Raw genomic sequence first — 16,938 nt, 5'->3', positions numbered from 1 at the left:
TCTCTTTATGGTTCATGATGTGATGGTGCTTGAAGTCTCCCATGTCCTCCTCCTCCTCCTCCTCCTCCTCCTCATTACCGAGAGTTGCCAGAGGCGAGGTCCGTATTCACATGCTCGCCGCCACCCTCCTTGCAGCTGTTGAGGCTGGAGCTACAACCGCTGGGTTTGGGAGCCGCAGCAGGGGAGAGGGCGAGGGAACCCCAAGAGGTGGGAGAGGAGGGAGACAGGGAAGGAGTCGGGGTGGTGGGGGAAGAGGAAGAGGAGGGGGAGGAAGCAGTGGGAGTAGTGGGGGAGGACCGGCTGCGGGGCAGGGGCAAGGAGGAGGCTCGCTGCTGCTCACGTAGAAGGCGGCGATGGCGGAGGGTGGAGGAGAGGAGCAGGGCCTCGGCGCTCAGACCGGAGGCTGACAGGCTCACCAGCAGGGCCTTCGCTTGGCTGGAGGAGGGTGTGAGGGAGGGCTTCGCTCCCTCCTGGGGGTACTTCCTCAGGCCGGGGGCGAACGCTGCTGCAGGTGAGGTCACTCGGCCTGAGAGAAGTCCCGTTTTGATACCAGAGAGGTATGGCTCAATGCTGCTGTTGCTCCCCAAGGCCTTCAGGTAGAGCGGGGACACAGAAGAGGGGGAGGAAGGGGGGGGGTGGAGGTTTTCAGGGATCAAAGGGAAAACCATGAAAAATTGAAGTCTTCAAATTGGCTGGGCACTGTCCCCCCCCCCCCCCGCAGCACTTTCCCTTACCATCACCGTCAAACATGCCCGTGCATGCATGCTTGCACACACACACACACACGCGCACGCACACACACACACACACACACACACATGCATACAGGCTGGGGTTCAGTGTAGACTTTGGAGTAAACACTGGAGATGTGAAAGAAGCTGATCAAAGTAAAAAAAAAAGGGGAGGGGGGGGGGGGGGGGGGGGGGCAGATGGATGTGTGTCGCTCTCTCAGGCGGACAGGAGGAGAAGGACGCTAAAGAGGCTGGACACGGACAGGTCGCTCACTGCTGCAGGGTCACAGTAGCAGGGCAGGACGGTGGGGGGGGGGGGGGGGGGGTTGCAGGGCGGCACGGGTTCACACGGGGCGGGTGAGGTTGATCACAGGAACGAATGCCGGAAGAAACGGGTAGTGGAGGGGTAAGGGGGGGGGGGGGGGGGGAACAGAACAAGAGACAAACACAGGAGATCGTTATTCAGGTTGACATCAGCATGTGTGGTGCAGGCCGTGAGACCGGCTGCCTTCCACACATGCTGACCAGACCACTGATAAACACACCGTTTGTGATGCGGTGCAACACTACGTGACAATGTAAATCACACTGGTGTTGACCAACTTTTATTTTGACACGTTTTAATGACTTTTACTCATTAAAAAAAAAATGCAAAATATTCAGACCGACGGGCAGCGTCACAGTCCCTTCATGTAATGCTGGAACGAGCCACTAGGTGGCACTGTTCCAGCAGGATGAAACTGGTGGGGAACACATTTCACACAGCATGTATTCGTCTCTCTTTTGCAGGTGGAGTTCAGGTGAATGCATCTGTCACAAACAGTTTGTAGGTTTTATCTGCAGGGGTCAGATGAAGTAAAATACACCAGAGTGTTGAGATAAGAGCGAGAAAGAGCCAAACTTCGCTTTTTATTATTAAGTATTTTACACTTTAGGGAAGTTTTTATTTGAGCTTTTCATAAGAAGCGACAGGAGAGTTTTTGCAGTGGCTGTAAAAGTTTTAAAAAGGCGTTTGTTTAGGGATTATGGGGTTTAGTTCTGTATGAAAGGAGAGCAGGTGTGCCGGTCTAGACGGCCACCGCTGGGAGGCTTTCACCTGCTCTGTAGCAGTTCCAGAGGCCTGTGCTGCCAACCGTCTCCAGAGAGCGGGACTGTTCCTTCTGCTTGAGGAACTCCTCTCAAGCCTGGCCGACACATTTATTTCTGGTCTGTGAGTGCAGCAGAGTGGCCGCTCTTCATCTCACGCACACCGGAGCTGCCTGCCAAACCACAGCCTCCCAGGATAGGTCTTCACAAAACCCCCGGCCTCACGGCCAGCACATTTAACTGGCCTGTTTCACCGCCAGAAGTAATGAGAGGGTCAAACGGGAAATGGAAATAGGGTTTCGTGGCATGAAAGTGACTCACATTGTCGTGCCCACCTTGATCTGTGCCAAAGCAAACGGGGAGAAATTGTGTCTTTGAACTGTCTGTTGTCCAGCACATTGATTTGAAGGATCCTCATGCCTGGATTGATGGGTTACATATCTGAGTAAAGCTTTAGCGAGCGGGCAGCCTGAGCACCACCACAGAGGCTCTGTTAATTTAAACTCCCGCAATTAACACACACACAGATAGCATCAGAGCATGAACTGACAAAAGACTTCAGCATTAGAGGGCTAGTTGGGATGTTTTGAAGTGGTGTATGAGGTACTTATCCATAGTCAGCGTATTATTCACAGTAGTTGGCAATCAACACGCGCCCAAACAGACAGGAGTACCAGCACAGGAGTAAAGACATGTACCGCTGTGGACGGAGGCAGCAGCAAAACGTAGTTTATTGTTTTTAGGAGGCTAAAACACATTTTGCTGCTACCCCCCCCCCCGTCCACAGCAGGACATTGCTTTGCTTCCTGTGCTGCTACTCTTGTCGGTATCTCCGAATCTACTGTAAATAATACACTGACTATGAATAAGTACCTCATACAATCTCACTTCAAAACATCCAAAATATCCCTTTAATGCTGCTTTTTGTCTCTGATGATAAAGTAAACTAGTGTGACAAGGCTTAACCCCTGGAATCTGATTGGCCACCCCTGGTGCTAAAGCTAAAGCTGCTATGCCAAAATCCCAAATTACCATAAAATGAATGGCACAATGTTCATTCAGTCCACATATCTTGATGAGGGAAAAAAAAAACGTAATTCGGAATTGGCATTGCTAAACGCAGGACACACATTAAACTCCAAAATGGTGCCAGTGCATCTTGTTTTGGCTGATTGCAGATGGTACACAGTGATGTCTTAAAATGTTTAACTGTTCCTCCAGCTGGCTTTCATCACATGTTAATGTGCACCGGCTGCCTTTCATCTGAATTGCTAGGAAATGTCTCCGTCATCGTGTTGATAAAGCCACTGATGCTGAAGGTGTTTATACATTTAGATCTTTGAGCTGGGAATAAGGACCACAGAGAGAGCCTGAAGTGGTTCAAAATGCCCTAGAAATGTCAGTGATCATGTGACCAGAGGAAACAAAAGAGAAAACACAGATGGGAACAATGTTGGGTGAAAGTTTTGGGGTCACATTGAGGGAATTATGTCCGGGAAAGGTTTAAGAGAAGAGACACCATTACCTTCATCTGTGGGGCGAGCGGAGAGGTCACCCACGTCTGATTGTCAGAACAACAGATTCAGTCACAAGTGTGTTCAGCAGGTGTGAGTTTGGAGGAGAAATGAGGGCGAGGGGAAGCACTGAGGTGGATAGTTTATAGGTTACAGCTCAACAATAAGGCATAAATATGTGGATCCTTGAACGACACGTGACTGTGGCTGTTTTGACACATTCGGCACAAATTTATTCTGGAACAATAACCGGCTTGAAAAAGAATGAAGAATGCTGATATTTTAGGTTTTTTGACATAATTAGGGTTTTTCTTCAAAGAGATCACGAGCACAATGTCAGTGGCGGGTTAAAAAACACACCAGGTGAAGTACAAATGAGATGAAGAGACGATAATCAGTGGGGTTTTCTCCAGCATGGTCCATGCTCAGCTGTTTCATCATACTGAATTTTAAATGATTTATGAGACATATTTAGCTGTTTTCTGTCTGTGAGCTCAATAGTCAGGAAGGATCTGCGCTGTTTTCTTGGTCTGACATTAAAGACGGGAGCGATTTCCAAAGCAACAGCTCGTGGAAACTAAAAAACACGACGCTAGATTCTCGGCATCGTGCTTCATTAAGGTTTGAATAGAGTGCTGAAATATTTGTGTTGGCCTTTTCAACCGCTCTCATGCGACAGTACACGGCACGGCACGCTCAACAGAGGTCACACTTCAAGTATATTTGAACCCCAAAGAGTTCAATAATACATGAATAAAGTTATTATGAAATAACCATGAAAATATATGTGAAATATTTTATTAAGACAAGAATTAGTTACATAATTCAAGATATAAGTTAAACTGAACTCATTATTATGTGACGTCATTTCATCGTTCATTTTAACAATTTCAAGATGTCCTTTTTAAAAAAAAAGCCAATTTCTCTGTTACACTTTTATTTAATATCAATTATTTGACAATGTCGAATTGTGCGTCTGCAGTAGATTCTAGAAACGAGTCCTCCACTTTGAGTCCTCTTTGAGTCCTCCTCTTTCCTAACGAATGGTCTGTGCTCTCCAAACCTCCTACTGGTGCACTAACAGTGGACTACTTGACCTCTTACTTCAAAATGCCACAAAATGCAGTTATTGTGAGCGCTGCCACAGCTGACTGTTTACTCTCTTGTGTTTGTTTTTTTTGAGTCAGCTGGTTCTTTGTTTCTTTCCGTCATTAAACGGCTAAACTAAGCGGCTCGGTACCGACTTCCCACGCTGACAATTAGCTTTGAGTGCCCACTGTCCCTTTGAGCACGGCGCTTTTCACGCATACAGCGACGAGTGTCATTATGAAACATAGGGAGTAATTTTGCTTTCATTAGACAAGTGTAGGAATCCACTCTAAGTTCAAGTCACAGGGAATGAGAGCGACTGACGGGGGAACAGTGAAGAGGAGACACGGGCAGCGTTGCAGAGTAAAGAAAATGGAAGACGGAAAGAGACATAAAGGAGAGGAAACATGAAGGGCTTAATGGTGGGGAAAAGAGAGAGCTGTCCTCTTCATATTGAATAATCAGTGATTGCCAGTGACTCAAGGGGCGATTATTGCACGGCAGTGCAGAGATTCCTCCCAATCTTCTCTCAGTCTGAGGAGACCAAAGCTTCATTACGTCCCCATCTCTCCAATCTCTCCCTCTCCGCCTAACGCGTTCATTTCTCTGCAATCTCCAAGACTGAATTTGAGTCTGAATGCTCTGTCAAATTCAGTGGGGTATGGAGGTTTAGGTTCACTCCACCGCGCCTGTTATTTTTCAAATTACACTGACATTAAGCTTTTTCCCCCCAGTGCACAGGCGTGGTGCAAAAATCTTCTTTTGGCTATAGTGGACTGACATGCTTCAATAGTTCAATTTCCTCGCCTTCGGAGGCCATCAAGCGTCTTTATGTCCAGCCCTTCACCTTATTTATTACGACCGAGATGCTGGCGAATTAAAACTAATCAAAAAATGTGTTGAGCCAGCTATCAGGCAAATGTACAACAACGCATGTATAGAAAGAGGCTTCATCAGGGAGTTTTCAAGTTCTCCTGATATTGAACTTCAGTCGTTTAACATTTCTAGTGCCCGTTATAATTAAATATAATAGGCTCCGGACTTCAACTCAGCATTTTTGAAGGTGACCGGGCTGATTTCTAGACCGAATGAACAGAATCCACGACTTAAACAGGTCTGTCATGATGATGCACAATGCTAAGTAGAGGTGTTTTATGTTACAACTTGTTTTAATTGGTGTAGATACTATAATTAGAGAGGGTTTAAGATTTCCAGAGATGAAAAGTGTATTTAATTGAAGCGCGTATCCTTCACCAGTGTCACCTGTCTGACACACGTCGTGTCTCTCTGTGGGACAGAAATCCTGCAGAGGACTCTTTGATCTATTTCCACAAACTCTGATAATGAGACTGTCACAACAATGTGACTGTGCCATCAAAGAATTAACGATCTTCAGCTAAACTGGTTTTAAATTTAAATATTCATCGCCATAGTCTTTCAAAAATGGCTAGAAATAACGCCCGTCTCAGTTTACATCCATGTCTGTCCAAACTGTCACTTTATCATTTTATCCTGCGAGACCTCTGTGTGAAATTGTCATAATTAGCATATGAGTTCCTAGGTTATGGCCATGCGGACGTTTGTGCCAAATCTGGAGAAATTCCCTGTCAGCGTTTATGAGATGATGCGTTCACGAGAAAGCAGATATATTAAATATTACACATGATGTGAAACGTTAGCTCTTAGTGGAGCATTGTGGGGACGTGCAGTAGTTGTGTGGAGCAAGAGGAGGACTGAGTGGAGGTGGAGCGTGATGGTGAAGGCCAAAGCATGCTTGATCTGGTGTGCAACAGACAGACGGGCTTGCATGGCTTTTCAGGAGACCTGAAGGTGTGTGAAGGTGCCACCACCTTTACGACAAAGCATGTTTCTATATCAAGAACAAGGTCACCGAATTTGCAAGTATATGTAAAAAAACAACCTCTCTCTCTCCCATCTATCTTGATTTATAGCAGGCACGGATCATTTCCTCTCTTTGCCCCAGTTTCAGATAGAGGGCAAAAGCAAAACGCTATTTTTCATCATCTTCACTCGTATGATCTTCTGTGCAAGACTTCTTTTAAAATTCCTGAAAAACGGTTACGGCCTCGGCTGCCACCGCCTCATAAGGCGACCGATACCGAGTGTGTCTGAAAGATACCGTGTCAGTCTGCTGACGCGCTGCCAGATCAAGCGTGCTTTGGCCTCGACGGAGCTAAATATAAGGGAAATACCTGGTGCTGGCCCTGGATCTTCAGGAAGTCCTCTCTCCTGCCACTTTTAGTCTTGTCTGTGCTGTTCTGCTGCAGGTGCTTCAGTTTGGAGGCAGCTGAGGAGTGGAGGAGCTTAACGCTTGAACTATTCCCCCCCTGAAAGGAGAGGAGAGGCATGTGAATCAGACCTTGGCCACACAGTACATGTTCATACATTTCACTTCTCCTCTTCAGCGCCTTTAGTTTACGCATCACGCACACATCAGACACACATCAGCTCCGTACAGTGTTCGATTCCAGCAAGCGAGCCTCTCCCCTGTGACCAACGAGGTTTTTTAGATCAGAGCTTGTAGCCGATGCAACTGAACAATCCGCTTCACAGAGTTTCACCATCCATGAGGAGAAAATGACAAAGACGAGAATATAGAAACGCAGCATCAAAACTGACGTTGCGTAGCCCGGGCCTCACCGCAGGATCCACGAGGCAGCGCGCTAAATGATCTTTCCCGCTGAGTTGCTCTCTAATACGCACAAAAACAAACACATTCAGTCGAATTCCCACCCCTACTGTGCCTCTTCTGCACACAGAGACATTAGCTGAAAGAAAAACTAATAAAAGAAGAACTGTAGTGGCGTCAGATAGCCGATCTGTCTCTGCCACGGTAATTAAAGACAAAGAGAGCTGTCTGTCTTCCTTCTGAGCCTTTTCTCCTGTTGAATTTTGAAATGCGGACATAAAATATTCAGCATCTCCCATGTTTTATTTAAAGTGCTGATTAAAAACTCAACCGTAATGGGGCTTGAGAGGGGATCACTTGTCAGCGGGAATTTGGTTAGTAAACGTCGGACAAGAGTAGGAAGAGTGTTGAAATGTTGAAGGCGGGTGAAGTTGGAGTGACGAAATAATGTGTGAAGACACTGTAATGCTCAGCCGTGCCTACGGGAACGCTCCCCGTCTCCACATCAGAAGGGCTGGAACTCGCCGTGAGAGTGCGACTGTCAATTATCGCATCCCTGCCCTGAGTGGGAGGCGTTCACAGCAACAGGGAATACTACTGTCAACACACCTCGCTGCTATGTGGCAGCTCACACAAGTCTTTTGATTATCGCTAATCTTTTGTTGTGTTACGCTCAACTGGAGGCGAGTTGAAAGAAGGCAACACGTGGTCATTAGATATTAACGAGAGGTGCATTAGAAGTGATATTTGGCTCCGGTGTTCTGTCTTCATACAGGTTCCTGGGTAGTAAGATTCATAGTTAAGTTACTCTTTGTTCTGGAAACACAAATTCACTGTGTAACCTTTGGTGTGTATAATGTGACGCAATACATAAATATACATTTAAACTTGATTAAATACTGCTGATGTACCTTGAACATTATTATGTTTAAAACCATTTCTGAGACTTGATAACAAGACAAAACAAAGATGAGAAGATCGAGTGAACATGTAGAGAGGAGGAAAAAAAAGAGAACAAAATTAAGATACTTGTATTATCTATGCATTCGTCTTATTTTGGTGTCACAAAAGGTGGCTTGGTTATTTACAGACAGAAAACAGATGTCAGGACAGATCGATAGAGAAACAATGAACAGCTCTGGGCTCAGCAGGAAAGCATCTCCAGCACTGATCGCAGAGCAGACAAGTACAGAGGAAGTCTGTTGTCTGTCCCCTATCACATATTTTCGATTTCACAAAATTAAATGCCGATTTTGCCAGGGAGCAGACATCAGAAGATAGAAAGTCAAGTTCCAACAGACACCCAGAGAGAAGCAGCGAAGACAGAAGACAGAGCATGCTGCTTCAGAGCAGGAATCTGCACAGCAGGCGAAAGCAATGAACCTGGATCGATGCCGGGCTGAAAGAGGACGGCTTGGGTGGGACCGGTGGCTTCTTGGTCTCCGAGGTCGGACCGCCCGTCACCTGTACGGGAGTGCTTTCTGCGGTCGTCTCGGTGTAGAGCTGCTCTGCAGTTGGATGGCCACTGATCTCTATCAAGGTGTTCTCCAGCTCACGGATAGTTTCCTCCAAGCTGTCCATCCGCCTGTAGGCGCTGCACCGGATGTCATCTCTCGCTTTCCTCTGGCTCCGGTTGGATGGACTGTCCACAGAGAGATCTGACCCACTGGACTTCACGTTTGCCGATTTCTGCTGCACCTCAGGAATCTTGATTTCGGCGTTGTGGTGAAATGTCAGCACTCTATCCCCCGTCTCCATCCCTCTCCTCAGAGCCTCCACCAGAGAGCTCTGCTGGCCCGAGCGGAGGGGGGATTTCATTCTGGGTTTGGGCACCGGCTTGGATGAGTCCAAAAGGGAATGCAGCAGCCTGTAGGCATCCCTGACTGTTTTCCCCTCTCTGAGGAGCACGAGGAGAGGCCGGCCTCTCAGCTGGACCTCAGGGACTTCATTAGTGTGCGGTGAGATGATCAGGGTCTGCAGAGCTTGTCCTAAAGTCCTGCTGAGCTCCTGGGCCTCAACGGGAGACACCACCCTGACCTCCAGCTCTGTCAAGAGCAGGGCAACTTCCAGTTTTAACTCCACTTCCTCCTTAAAACAGCACTCTCGCTGAGGAGGGCTTCCAGAGGAATCCCTTTCTTTTGAAAATCTAGTCTGGTAGGCGGTGGGATGAGCGGTCCAATCTCGTGATGGACTCTCGTCTACAGGCTCATTTGCTGTATCTCTGACAGGATCCTCTGAGGCAGTGGGCGACGCTGGCAAACACTCTGTCAACACGACGTTGGGGACGGGAGACAAGCGGCTTCCCTACAAATGAGGAAAGCACTTGAGGTTTACATTCAAACACACTGAACTGGACTTAGCTGCAGTACAATCCAACAACTTGCTGCGTGAGATCACTGCAAACTCAGACAACCAAAAGATAGAAGAGGGAGCGATTTTAGCAGCTGGTATGTAATGTTTGTCTCGATAACGTCCTGTGAACATAAGCATCAGTTTAACATGTGTGGGCTCCTACTGTTGCTTCTGATGTGCTGCCTGTGAATCAGAATCAGAAACGGTTTCCAAGTATGTTTGCACATGCAAGGAATTGGCGATTGGTGCATAATAGTAAACAGTGCAAAAGCATAAAGACATAATTTAAAATAAAAATATGAAAATGTACAATAAAAAATGCAGCTCTCTCTTAAGTGTGGAGCAGTCCAGCAAGTTTCCACTGCTGGTCTAACACAAAAAACACCACAAGATCCACTGTAAACCCACTGCAGAACACAAAGGAACTCAATGTGTATACAAGTTTGTGTCCAAAGTGCTCTTGATAACTTAATAACACTGTGGTTCTTTATATTCTATGCAAAGTTAAACCTGCATTAATCAATATTCTTCATTTCCACATTAAATAAAATAAAGAAAGATGTTAAACTTTAAAAAGATGCCAAAATCACAAAAATCCCCACCCAAGTTTTCTATCCACAGTAACTATTTAAGCTGAACTTTTTAGCTTCCTGTAGCAGATTGTTTTGGTTTACAGCACAACGGATTTATGGTTGAGTCGCAGAAACACAAGCAGATATATTTCCAGTTAAGCACATTTAAGATACTTCAGGTGTTGGGGAAGATCAAGTCACGTGTAATAATCTAAGTCATGAGGTGGTGAGGAAGTTAGCCCTCAAATTAATGCAAATGTTGCTCCTCGCCTGCTGGATGTGTAAGTATGCAGCCGTCTGCTAACCTGACAACTTTATAAGCCAGTGACAAGCTGATGAATGTATATCAGTCAGTTTGTAATGTTTTAATGTCCCAAAATGACCAAAAATGATTAATGCTACTTAACTTCAAGTTGTGTGTGTGCAAATGATCACACGCGGTGGTTGGTTAAACATGGTTATTCAGTGTCTCCTCACCAGTTTGAGACGCGTAATGCAATTACAAAACGGCAGGCTTGTGTGGAAATAAGACCTTGCTTTGGTGTATTCACAGCATGAGTACACATTAAGAGCAACAGTATCTGCTGAGGTGAGACTTTGTGTTTAGTTTGAAGAGATAGGAGGAGTGGATGTGGCTTGAGGCTGAGCCGTGGCCGGTGGTTTCTGTGTGTGGACGAGGGGTGAAAAGGACAAAAAAGGTCGACAGAGGGCAGCAATCCACAGCACTCAGGGTCAGCCAGAGTGTTTTACCTCAGTGCCTGGGGCCTCAGAGGGCCACAGGTCCGGTCTGCAGGGGGGTACACTTTTCCTGCTGCGAGGGCTAACAGACAGGGGGAGGGGGAGGGAAAGGGGGAGAGCGAGCCTGAGTGGGGCTCTCTCAAACAGCTGGGGAGGCAAGAGGGAGGTTTGAAAGCGGTAATAAATTGTAGGACACAAACACAGCAGCCACTGAATAACCAAAATCTGCTTTTGTTGACTCTGTGCTCCATCAAATTTCAGGCAGGCCATCTCAAACACGGTCCAAGCAGCCATCAGGGTCCATCTGTCTGTGATCCGTGGGCCCTGGGTGATGATGTGTGTGACTGAGCAGTATGTGATCTTTGGGCTCTCCCGGTGCCAGGGGCAGGGAGGACATATGGCACCTGCTGCTTGAACATGTGGTAAACGATGGTGAGCATGTCTGCTTGTGAGTATGTGTGAGCGCTAGAAACCAGTGGCAGATTGTGGACGTAACAAATAATAAAAAAGAGCGCAGTTTTCCAAGTCATTAAACAACAACCAATTGAGGTTACAGTCAACAGAATACACAGCCCATGTTTTAGTTTACCTCTAATTCGGCAGCAATTCTTTCCTCCTCTCCTTCCTCCTTGTCCCCAGAGGCAAGTGTGGGGGGTGTAGACGCAGGACGGGGGTTTTCAGACACGGTCCTCCTCAGTTTTACGTGCAGCTTCTGGCTTTCGGCCTCCTCAGATTCAGACTTCTACAATCGCAAATACAAGAAAAAGGCTTTGAACATATCTGAAGCCAGAGTCCCAAGCCTGCAGCTTCAACTTTTTATAGACAAGCGCACAGTGTTTGGATCTCACAAGAATTATTCTTAAAACAATAGCTTAGCTCGAACAACAAACATTTGTTTGCACAATCCTTTCTTCTTGTGATGCACATACATTTCACAACCGTGTGCTTGTGAATTCTCTCCGTCTTACCTTTATACTTTTTCCAGGAATGAGGGGCTCTCCGCTGCGGCTGGTGATGCTCGGAGAAGACGGGAAGCTGCGTCGAGGTGGAGGAGGAGGAGGAGACTTGGAGGGTTTCTCTGTGCGATATCGTGGTACTGTCAGCTCATCTGCAAAAAAAAAAGTATTTCGGGCATCTTGAGAAAGGACTCGTACATTTTAGAACAAGCTGTGAGGCATTTGTAGGCATTATAATACGTGTGGTGTGTAAAACCTGCTTTACTCGATATTGAATGTCGAGTAATAATGATGCAGACTGAACTCTCCATCTCACCAGAGCCACGCCTGGATCCTCCCTCTTTCCCGGACAGCTTGTGCTGGGGCTTGCTGACGCGATGGTCTGGGGTTCCTACCCCGCTTTGGAGGATCTGGGAGGATGGTGTGTTGGAGGAGGGCTTGATCTGCTTGGCGGCAAAGTCCAGGTCCGGAATAGCTTTCAATAACTCGGCCTGGGTCTCCTCCAGCAACCGGTTGATGTCCTGGGCGCTGTACTGGGTCAGACTGGCTCGCTTCTCCTCCCAGTCCCGCTCTGCTGCCTGTGGAGTGCAGAGACTGATTTAAACACTTTATAGACACACAGACAATGTTGCAGGACTGGTGTTGTGATGTGATTTTTTTAATGCAGACTCTGGTGAAAAACAGAAAAAATAATTCCTACCAGTCGGACCTCCACGGATAAAGCTTTGTCAGCTAACGCCCGGCGTTCCAGCTCCTCCAGGGCTTTGCCCTTGTGGGGAACAGGAGGATGATTGTCCTTGTGAGGACCGGACAGGGACCCGTGGCCTCGGCTGAGGCTGGAGTGGGGGCTCCAGTTGGACAGGCTGTTGCCTCCCCCAAGATCATTGATGGTGAGCTGTGGGCTGGTGGAGATGTCGAAGTCTGAAAACTTTCGCAAGTCATTGTTGTGCTTTGATGAAGGACTAGAGAAGTCCTCCTGCTTCTTCCACACCCCGTCATTGGCTTGTCTGGTAAGACACGGACGATGAATTCATTAAACAACTCTTTGAAATGTAACACAAACAGAAGCATGAATAATCCATGACTTGAAGTCAAAACAATTGCTGCTGAATGCCAAATTTCGTTTTTAAAACCTCTGCCAATTCTCTCTTTCATCCACAAATATGAGAGAAACATGAATTTGAGAAGCTCTTTTGATCAGTGAGGTTAATTAAAGCAGAAAGTGCAGTGCTTTTTTGGACACACGGCTGATTAGGAGATAGACGACAGAATGCTGAAGGGCACATTTTAAAAGTATTTATTCATGTGGCTGAAAAGAGCCTTCATCAGGGTGTTACCCATAAAGTCAGGTGGTCACTCTAATACTCGATGCTTGAATGCACCCTTCAGGACTAACACGTGCATTATGACTGTAAATCATCTCTCTGTCTCTGCTAGTTTTAAGAGCTTTGGCTGAAAACAATAAATGTTTAATGGCGGAAATATCTAAACCGATTCAACAGCAATATCTAATCAATTTGTCCTCGGTCCGAGGCCCGTCTGTCCACCACATTTTAAGAAAATCCATAATGTTCTGCTGACTCACAAATAAAGAGGGGTGAAAACATCATCTCTTTGGCCGAGGTACAAATGGAAAAGCCTTCCGCAAATTATAAATGGGTGCGTTTTCGTGTCAGCTAATGTCGGACATATTCCACTATAAGTGTCACCATGTGAGAATGCATCGCACAAAAGCACCTCCATCAGTATTTATCGGATTACTTAAAATCTGTCCGCACATTGACTTAAAGATGGAAACGTTTTTAAGAATTGTTTCTACATTCAGCTTCTTTAAGTCTGGCACATGAAGGTACTGAGCAGGTTCATACTTGCGCATGGTGGCGAGGGTGTCGGTTATACTCTTGCAGCGTTTTAAAAGGGCATCGAGCCTGTGCGGCTCTTCTTTCAGGAATTTGACGGCCTCCACCTCGACCCTCAGCACCACCCGCATCTTACTCTGCAGGCCTGGGAACTGATCTGCAGGAGCAGGAAGAGAAGTAGCACATGAAACCAACCATGTCGCCCCCAAAAACAAGTCAATCCCACTTGTCAAAAGCCCTTTGTGTTAATCAAATGAAACATGTTTGAACTGCTGTAAATGGTCAGCGGGTTCATTAAGACAATGAGACATCTGAGACTGATTAATTGTTCGACATGCTGGCTGTGGGTGACTAAAAGATAATCAGCGCTTTATAAACTGTCTGAGTAAAAGACTGTTTTCTGTTTTGTGCACAGAACGTGAAATGTGCCAGCATGACTCACTTTTCAGCTCTGTGAGTGTTTCTCCCAGCTTTCTCAGAAGAGTGGCCTTCTCCTCCAGCTCCTGCACCGTCACCAGCTTGTGGTTGACAGACGACTCCTTCTGGATCTCCTCCACTGACTTCTCCAGGTCGCTGAGATGGAACAGACAGAAGGCTGAACACCAGGGAATCCTCTGCTACACTTAAAGATTTTACTGAATATCTATCTGAGGATTATGCCGTTAAGAGTTTCAGTAAAGCCAATAAACTGTCTCTCAATCAACTGGCAGGGAGAGCAACAGTTCTGGACAGCTGAACTGGAGGAGTGTGGACGGGTGCTCAAAACTTTTAGAATAGAGAATCTGTACAAACGTGAGTTTGTTCAGCTCTGATGTGTGAGCGTGTGTCTGGTCTGCTCCGCCTCAAGTCATATAATTCCGCCTTAAGTTATGTAATGGATGAAAGCTCCATGTATAATTAACCAAACAATAAATTGGCCATTAGCCAGGCTGAATAACCGACACTGATTAGCAGAGATCGACTAACAGTTCAACCAATTAGTCCGCAATCAAAACGCCGCTCAGAGTGAGATCCAGGAAGTGAGACCCAGGACTTATTACCAGCAGAACATTTCCACATGTGAGACAGATGCAAGTCATCTGATTATTAAATCTCAAGGTAGCTCTCGACTCTGGTTTTGCAGTCACTTCAATTAGTTGCCGGACCGTCTCATACCTCAGATCTTAATAAGCATCTTGCTCTACGCCGGGCTTAATTACAGTTACAATTTCATCCTATCGCGGCGTCACCCTGCGAGCCATCTAATTACGAAACAGATGTGAACTTTGTCACGTATGAAGCAATTATGAAATATGTGATAAGACTCTTAAACTGTCAACTTACGTGTATATTCTGCTCAATTCAAGCGCGTATATGTTTCTTTTGATAACTAATGTTTGAATCATTATTTATTAAGAAAGCTGAAGACATTATCATCCTGTCACTGACTGGAGCTGCTGGATGATGAGCTCCTCCTCGTTGAGGTACTTGAGTCTCTCCTCCTCCACCAGGAGGCGCTGTCTCTGCAGAGGGTCCTCCTGCTTCCTCAGGGCGTCGGCCACGCGCACTTTCAGCTCCGCTTCTGTCCGCTTCAGCAGAGTTCGCACCGAATTTTGGTTCTCCATCTGCACACGCGCACACACATTCAAACACAATGTTAGAGATTAAATATTGCTCTTTCTTCGTTCACTCTGCGACTATTTCGACTATTTTATCAATGTTATCCTCACTAGCCTCGTGAGAATACTTTAATGAAATCGGCTATCATCGCAGCATGATAACGGGACAACGAAGAGGAGAATCGTAGTCGCCTGAGGCTTTTCAAAACAGCCCTCAGTGATGTACAGTGACTGTAGCTGAGGGAAGGCTGTGGCCTCTTGTTTCTAATCTGCGACCTTCTCTGCCACAAGAACATTTTGCTCTGACTGCTTTTGTATCATCCAGCAACCCTGGCATCAGACTGCTTTGTGAGTCTTTAGCCTTAAAAGCACTGCTAGCAAGTAGTTCCCTCTGTGGCGTGTGTGTGTGTGTGTGTGTGAGAGAGCCTATAATGTTTCTCCGAACACAGAAAGCCGGGGCTGCCCTGAGGAGAACGAAGGCTGTCTATGGACAGAATCAGTGAGCGTGAACTCAGCTCCCTCTCCGTGTTCTGAATGGAATATTCTACAGGACGACTGCATGTAACACAACTCCCTGCGATGAAAAACACCTGGTAAGCAAGAAAAATGAATAATTGATCGGCCTTATGTTCCAGGAGGTTAGACGGGACACCGATATCACCAACATTTAAAATGACCCGGTACTCCCCAGTTCCACCAACTGGAACTGGGGAAACACAGGAACTGGGGAATCAAGCCAAACACAGGGAGTATGATAATATATTTTAAAAAAAATTAATATATACTGAAAAATAAATCCATTGAGCTCCCTCTCTCCCGGTTGCCTGTCTCTCCTGCACACCGTCTCTGAATAATTCATGAGCAGCATGTAAAATTCATCGCCATGGGGCATCTATACAGGTCCAGGTGCAGAGGTAACACATACAGGTACACATACAGGTACACATACAGGTACACGTAGAGGTACACTTACAGGTACACGTAGAGGTACACATACAGGTACACGTAGAGGTACACATACAGGTACACATACAGGTACATGTACACATACAGGTACACGTAGAGGTACACATACAGGTACACGTAGAGGTACACTTACAGGTACACGTAGAGGTACACTTACAGGTACACGTAGAGGTACGCGTAGAGGTACACATACAGGTACACGTACAGGTACACATACAGGTACACGTAGAGGTACACATACAGGTACACGTAGAGGTACACATACAGGTACACGTAGAGGTACAGGTACACAGCAAAACTGTCCTCTGTGGATACAAGCACCGCTTCCATTGTTTGTCCCTCTCTCTCTCACTGCTGAGCCATTTCAAGAAGCTCGTGTGACTGCTGTCAGGGAACAAGTAAAAGCACTGCGTGGCCATCATCTGTCACTCCTGTTACGTCTCCTTTCTCTTCTTCTCTGCCGCTGAGAGCGATTAACTCGCCATCTCTTCCTGCTGTAACCATGGCATCGCCGGCATCACAGATAGATGGAATAAATGAGGACAGCGTCGCCACATTTCCGTTAACTTCGTGACATTTAATCGGATTCTGAATCGGTCATGACATTTTGTATTTCTGTAGAATACCATGCCGTGTGAACGGAGCTTTTATCTTCCACTCGTTCTATTTTATCATAAATCCTCAAAGGGTACAATGACCTCGATGTGTCATGCAGTACAGTTATGTGAACCTGCAGGTGTTATTTACTGTAGGTGTAGTATTGAAGAGAAGATCAAATAAACATCAAAGCCAGCGATGCTGCGTACACAACATGTGTGTTGAAATAC

The 16,938-nt window shown here is 46.3% G+C and overlaps 1 protein-coding gene across 1 annotated transcript in view; it reads right to left on the bottom strand.

The window, feature by feature from the left end:
- Positions 1–74: 74 nt before the first annotated feature.
- Positions 75–16,938, bottom strand: part of srcin1a (SRC kinase signaling inhibitor 1a) — a 47,147-nt gene continuing 30,283 nt past the window's right edge. The window contains exons 13-23 of the mRNA XM_076086724.1: positions 14,976–15,151; positions 13,990–14,120; positions 13,557–13,704; positions 12,389–12,695; positions 12,005–12,266; positions 11,701–11,840; positions 11,322–11,474; positions 10,745–10,879; positions 8,454–9,374; positions 6,634–6,768; positions 75–590 (exon numbers count right to left, since the gene is read on the bottom strand). Of these exons, the coding sequence (XP_075942839.1) occupies positions 75–590; positions 6,634–6,768; positions 8,454–9,374; positions 10,745–10,879; positions 11,322–11,474; positions 11,701–11,840; positions 12,005–12,266; positions 12,389–12,695; positions 13,557–13,704; positions 13,990–14,120; positions 14,976–15,151 (3,024 nt within the window). The remainder of the gene's footprint in view (positions 591–6,633; positions 6,769–8,453; positions 9,375–10,744; positions 10,880–11,321; positions 11,475–11,700; positions 11,841–12,004; positions 12,267–12,388; positions 12,696–13,556; positions 13,705–13,989; positions 14,121–14,975; positions 15,152–16,938) is intronic.

This window comes from Anarhichas minor, unplaced genomic scaffold, assembly GCF_050575085.1.
Source record: "Anarhichas minor isolate MPS153535 unplaced genomic scaffold, ASM5057508v1 ptg000007l, whole genome shotgun sequence".
NCBI lineage: Eukaryota > Metazoa > Chordata > Actinopteri > Perciformes > Anarhichadidae > Anarhichas > Anarhichas minor.
The sequence above is the reverse complement of the archived record's forward strand: the minus strand, read 5'-3'. Positions and strand labels throughout refer to the sequence as shown.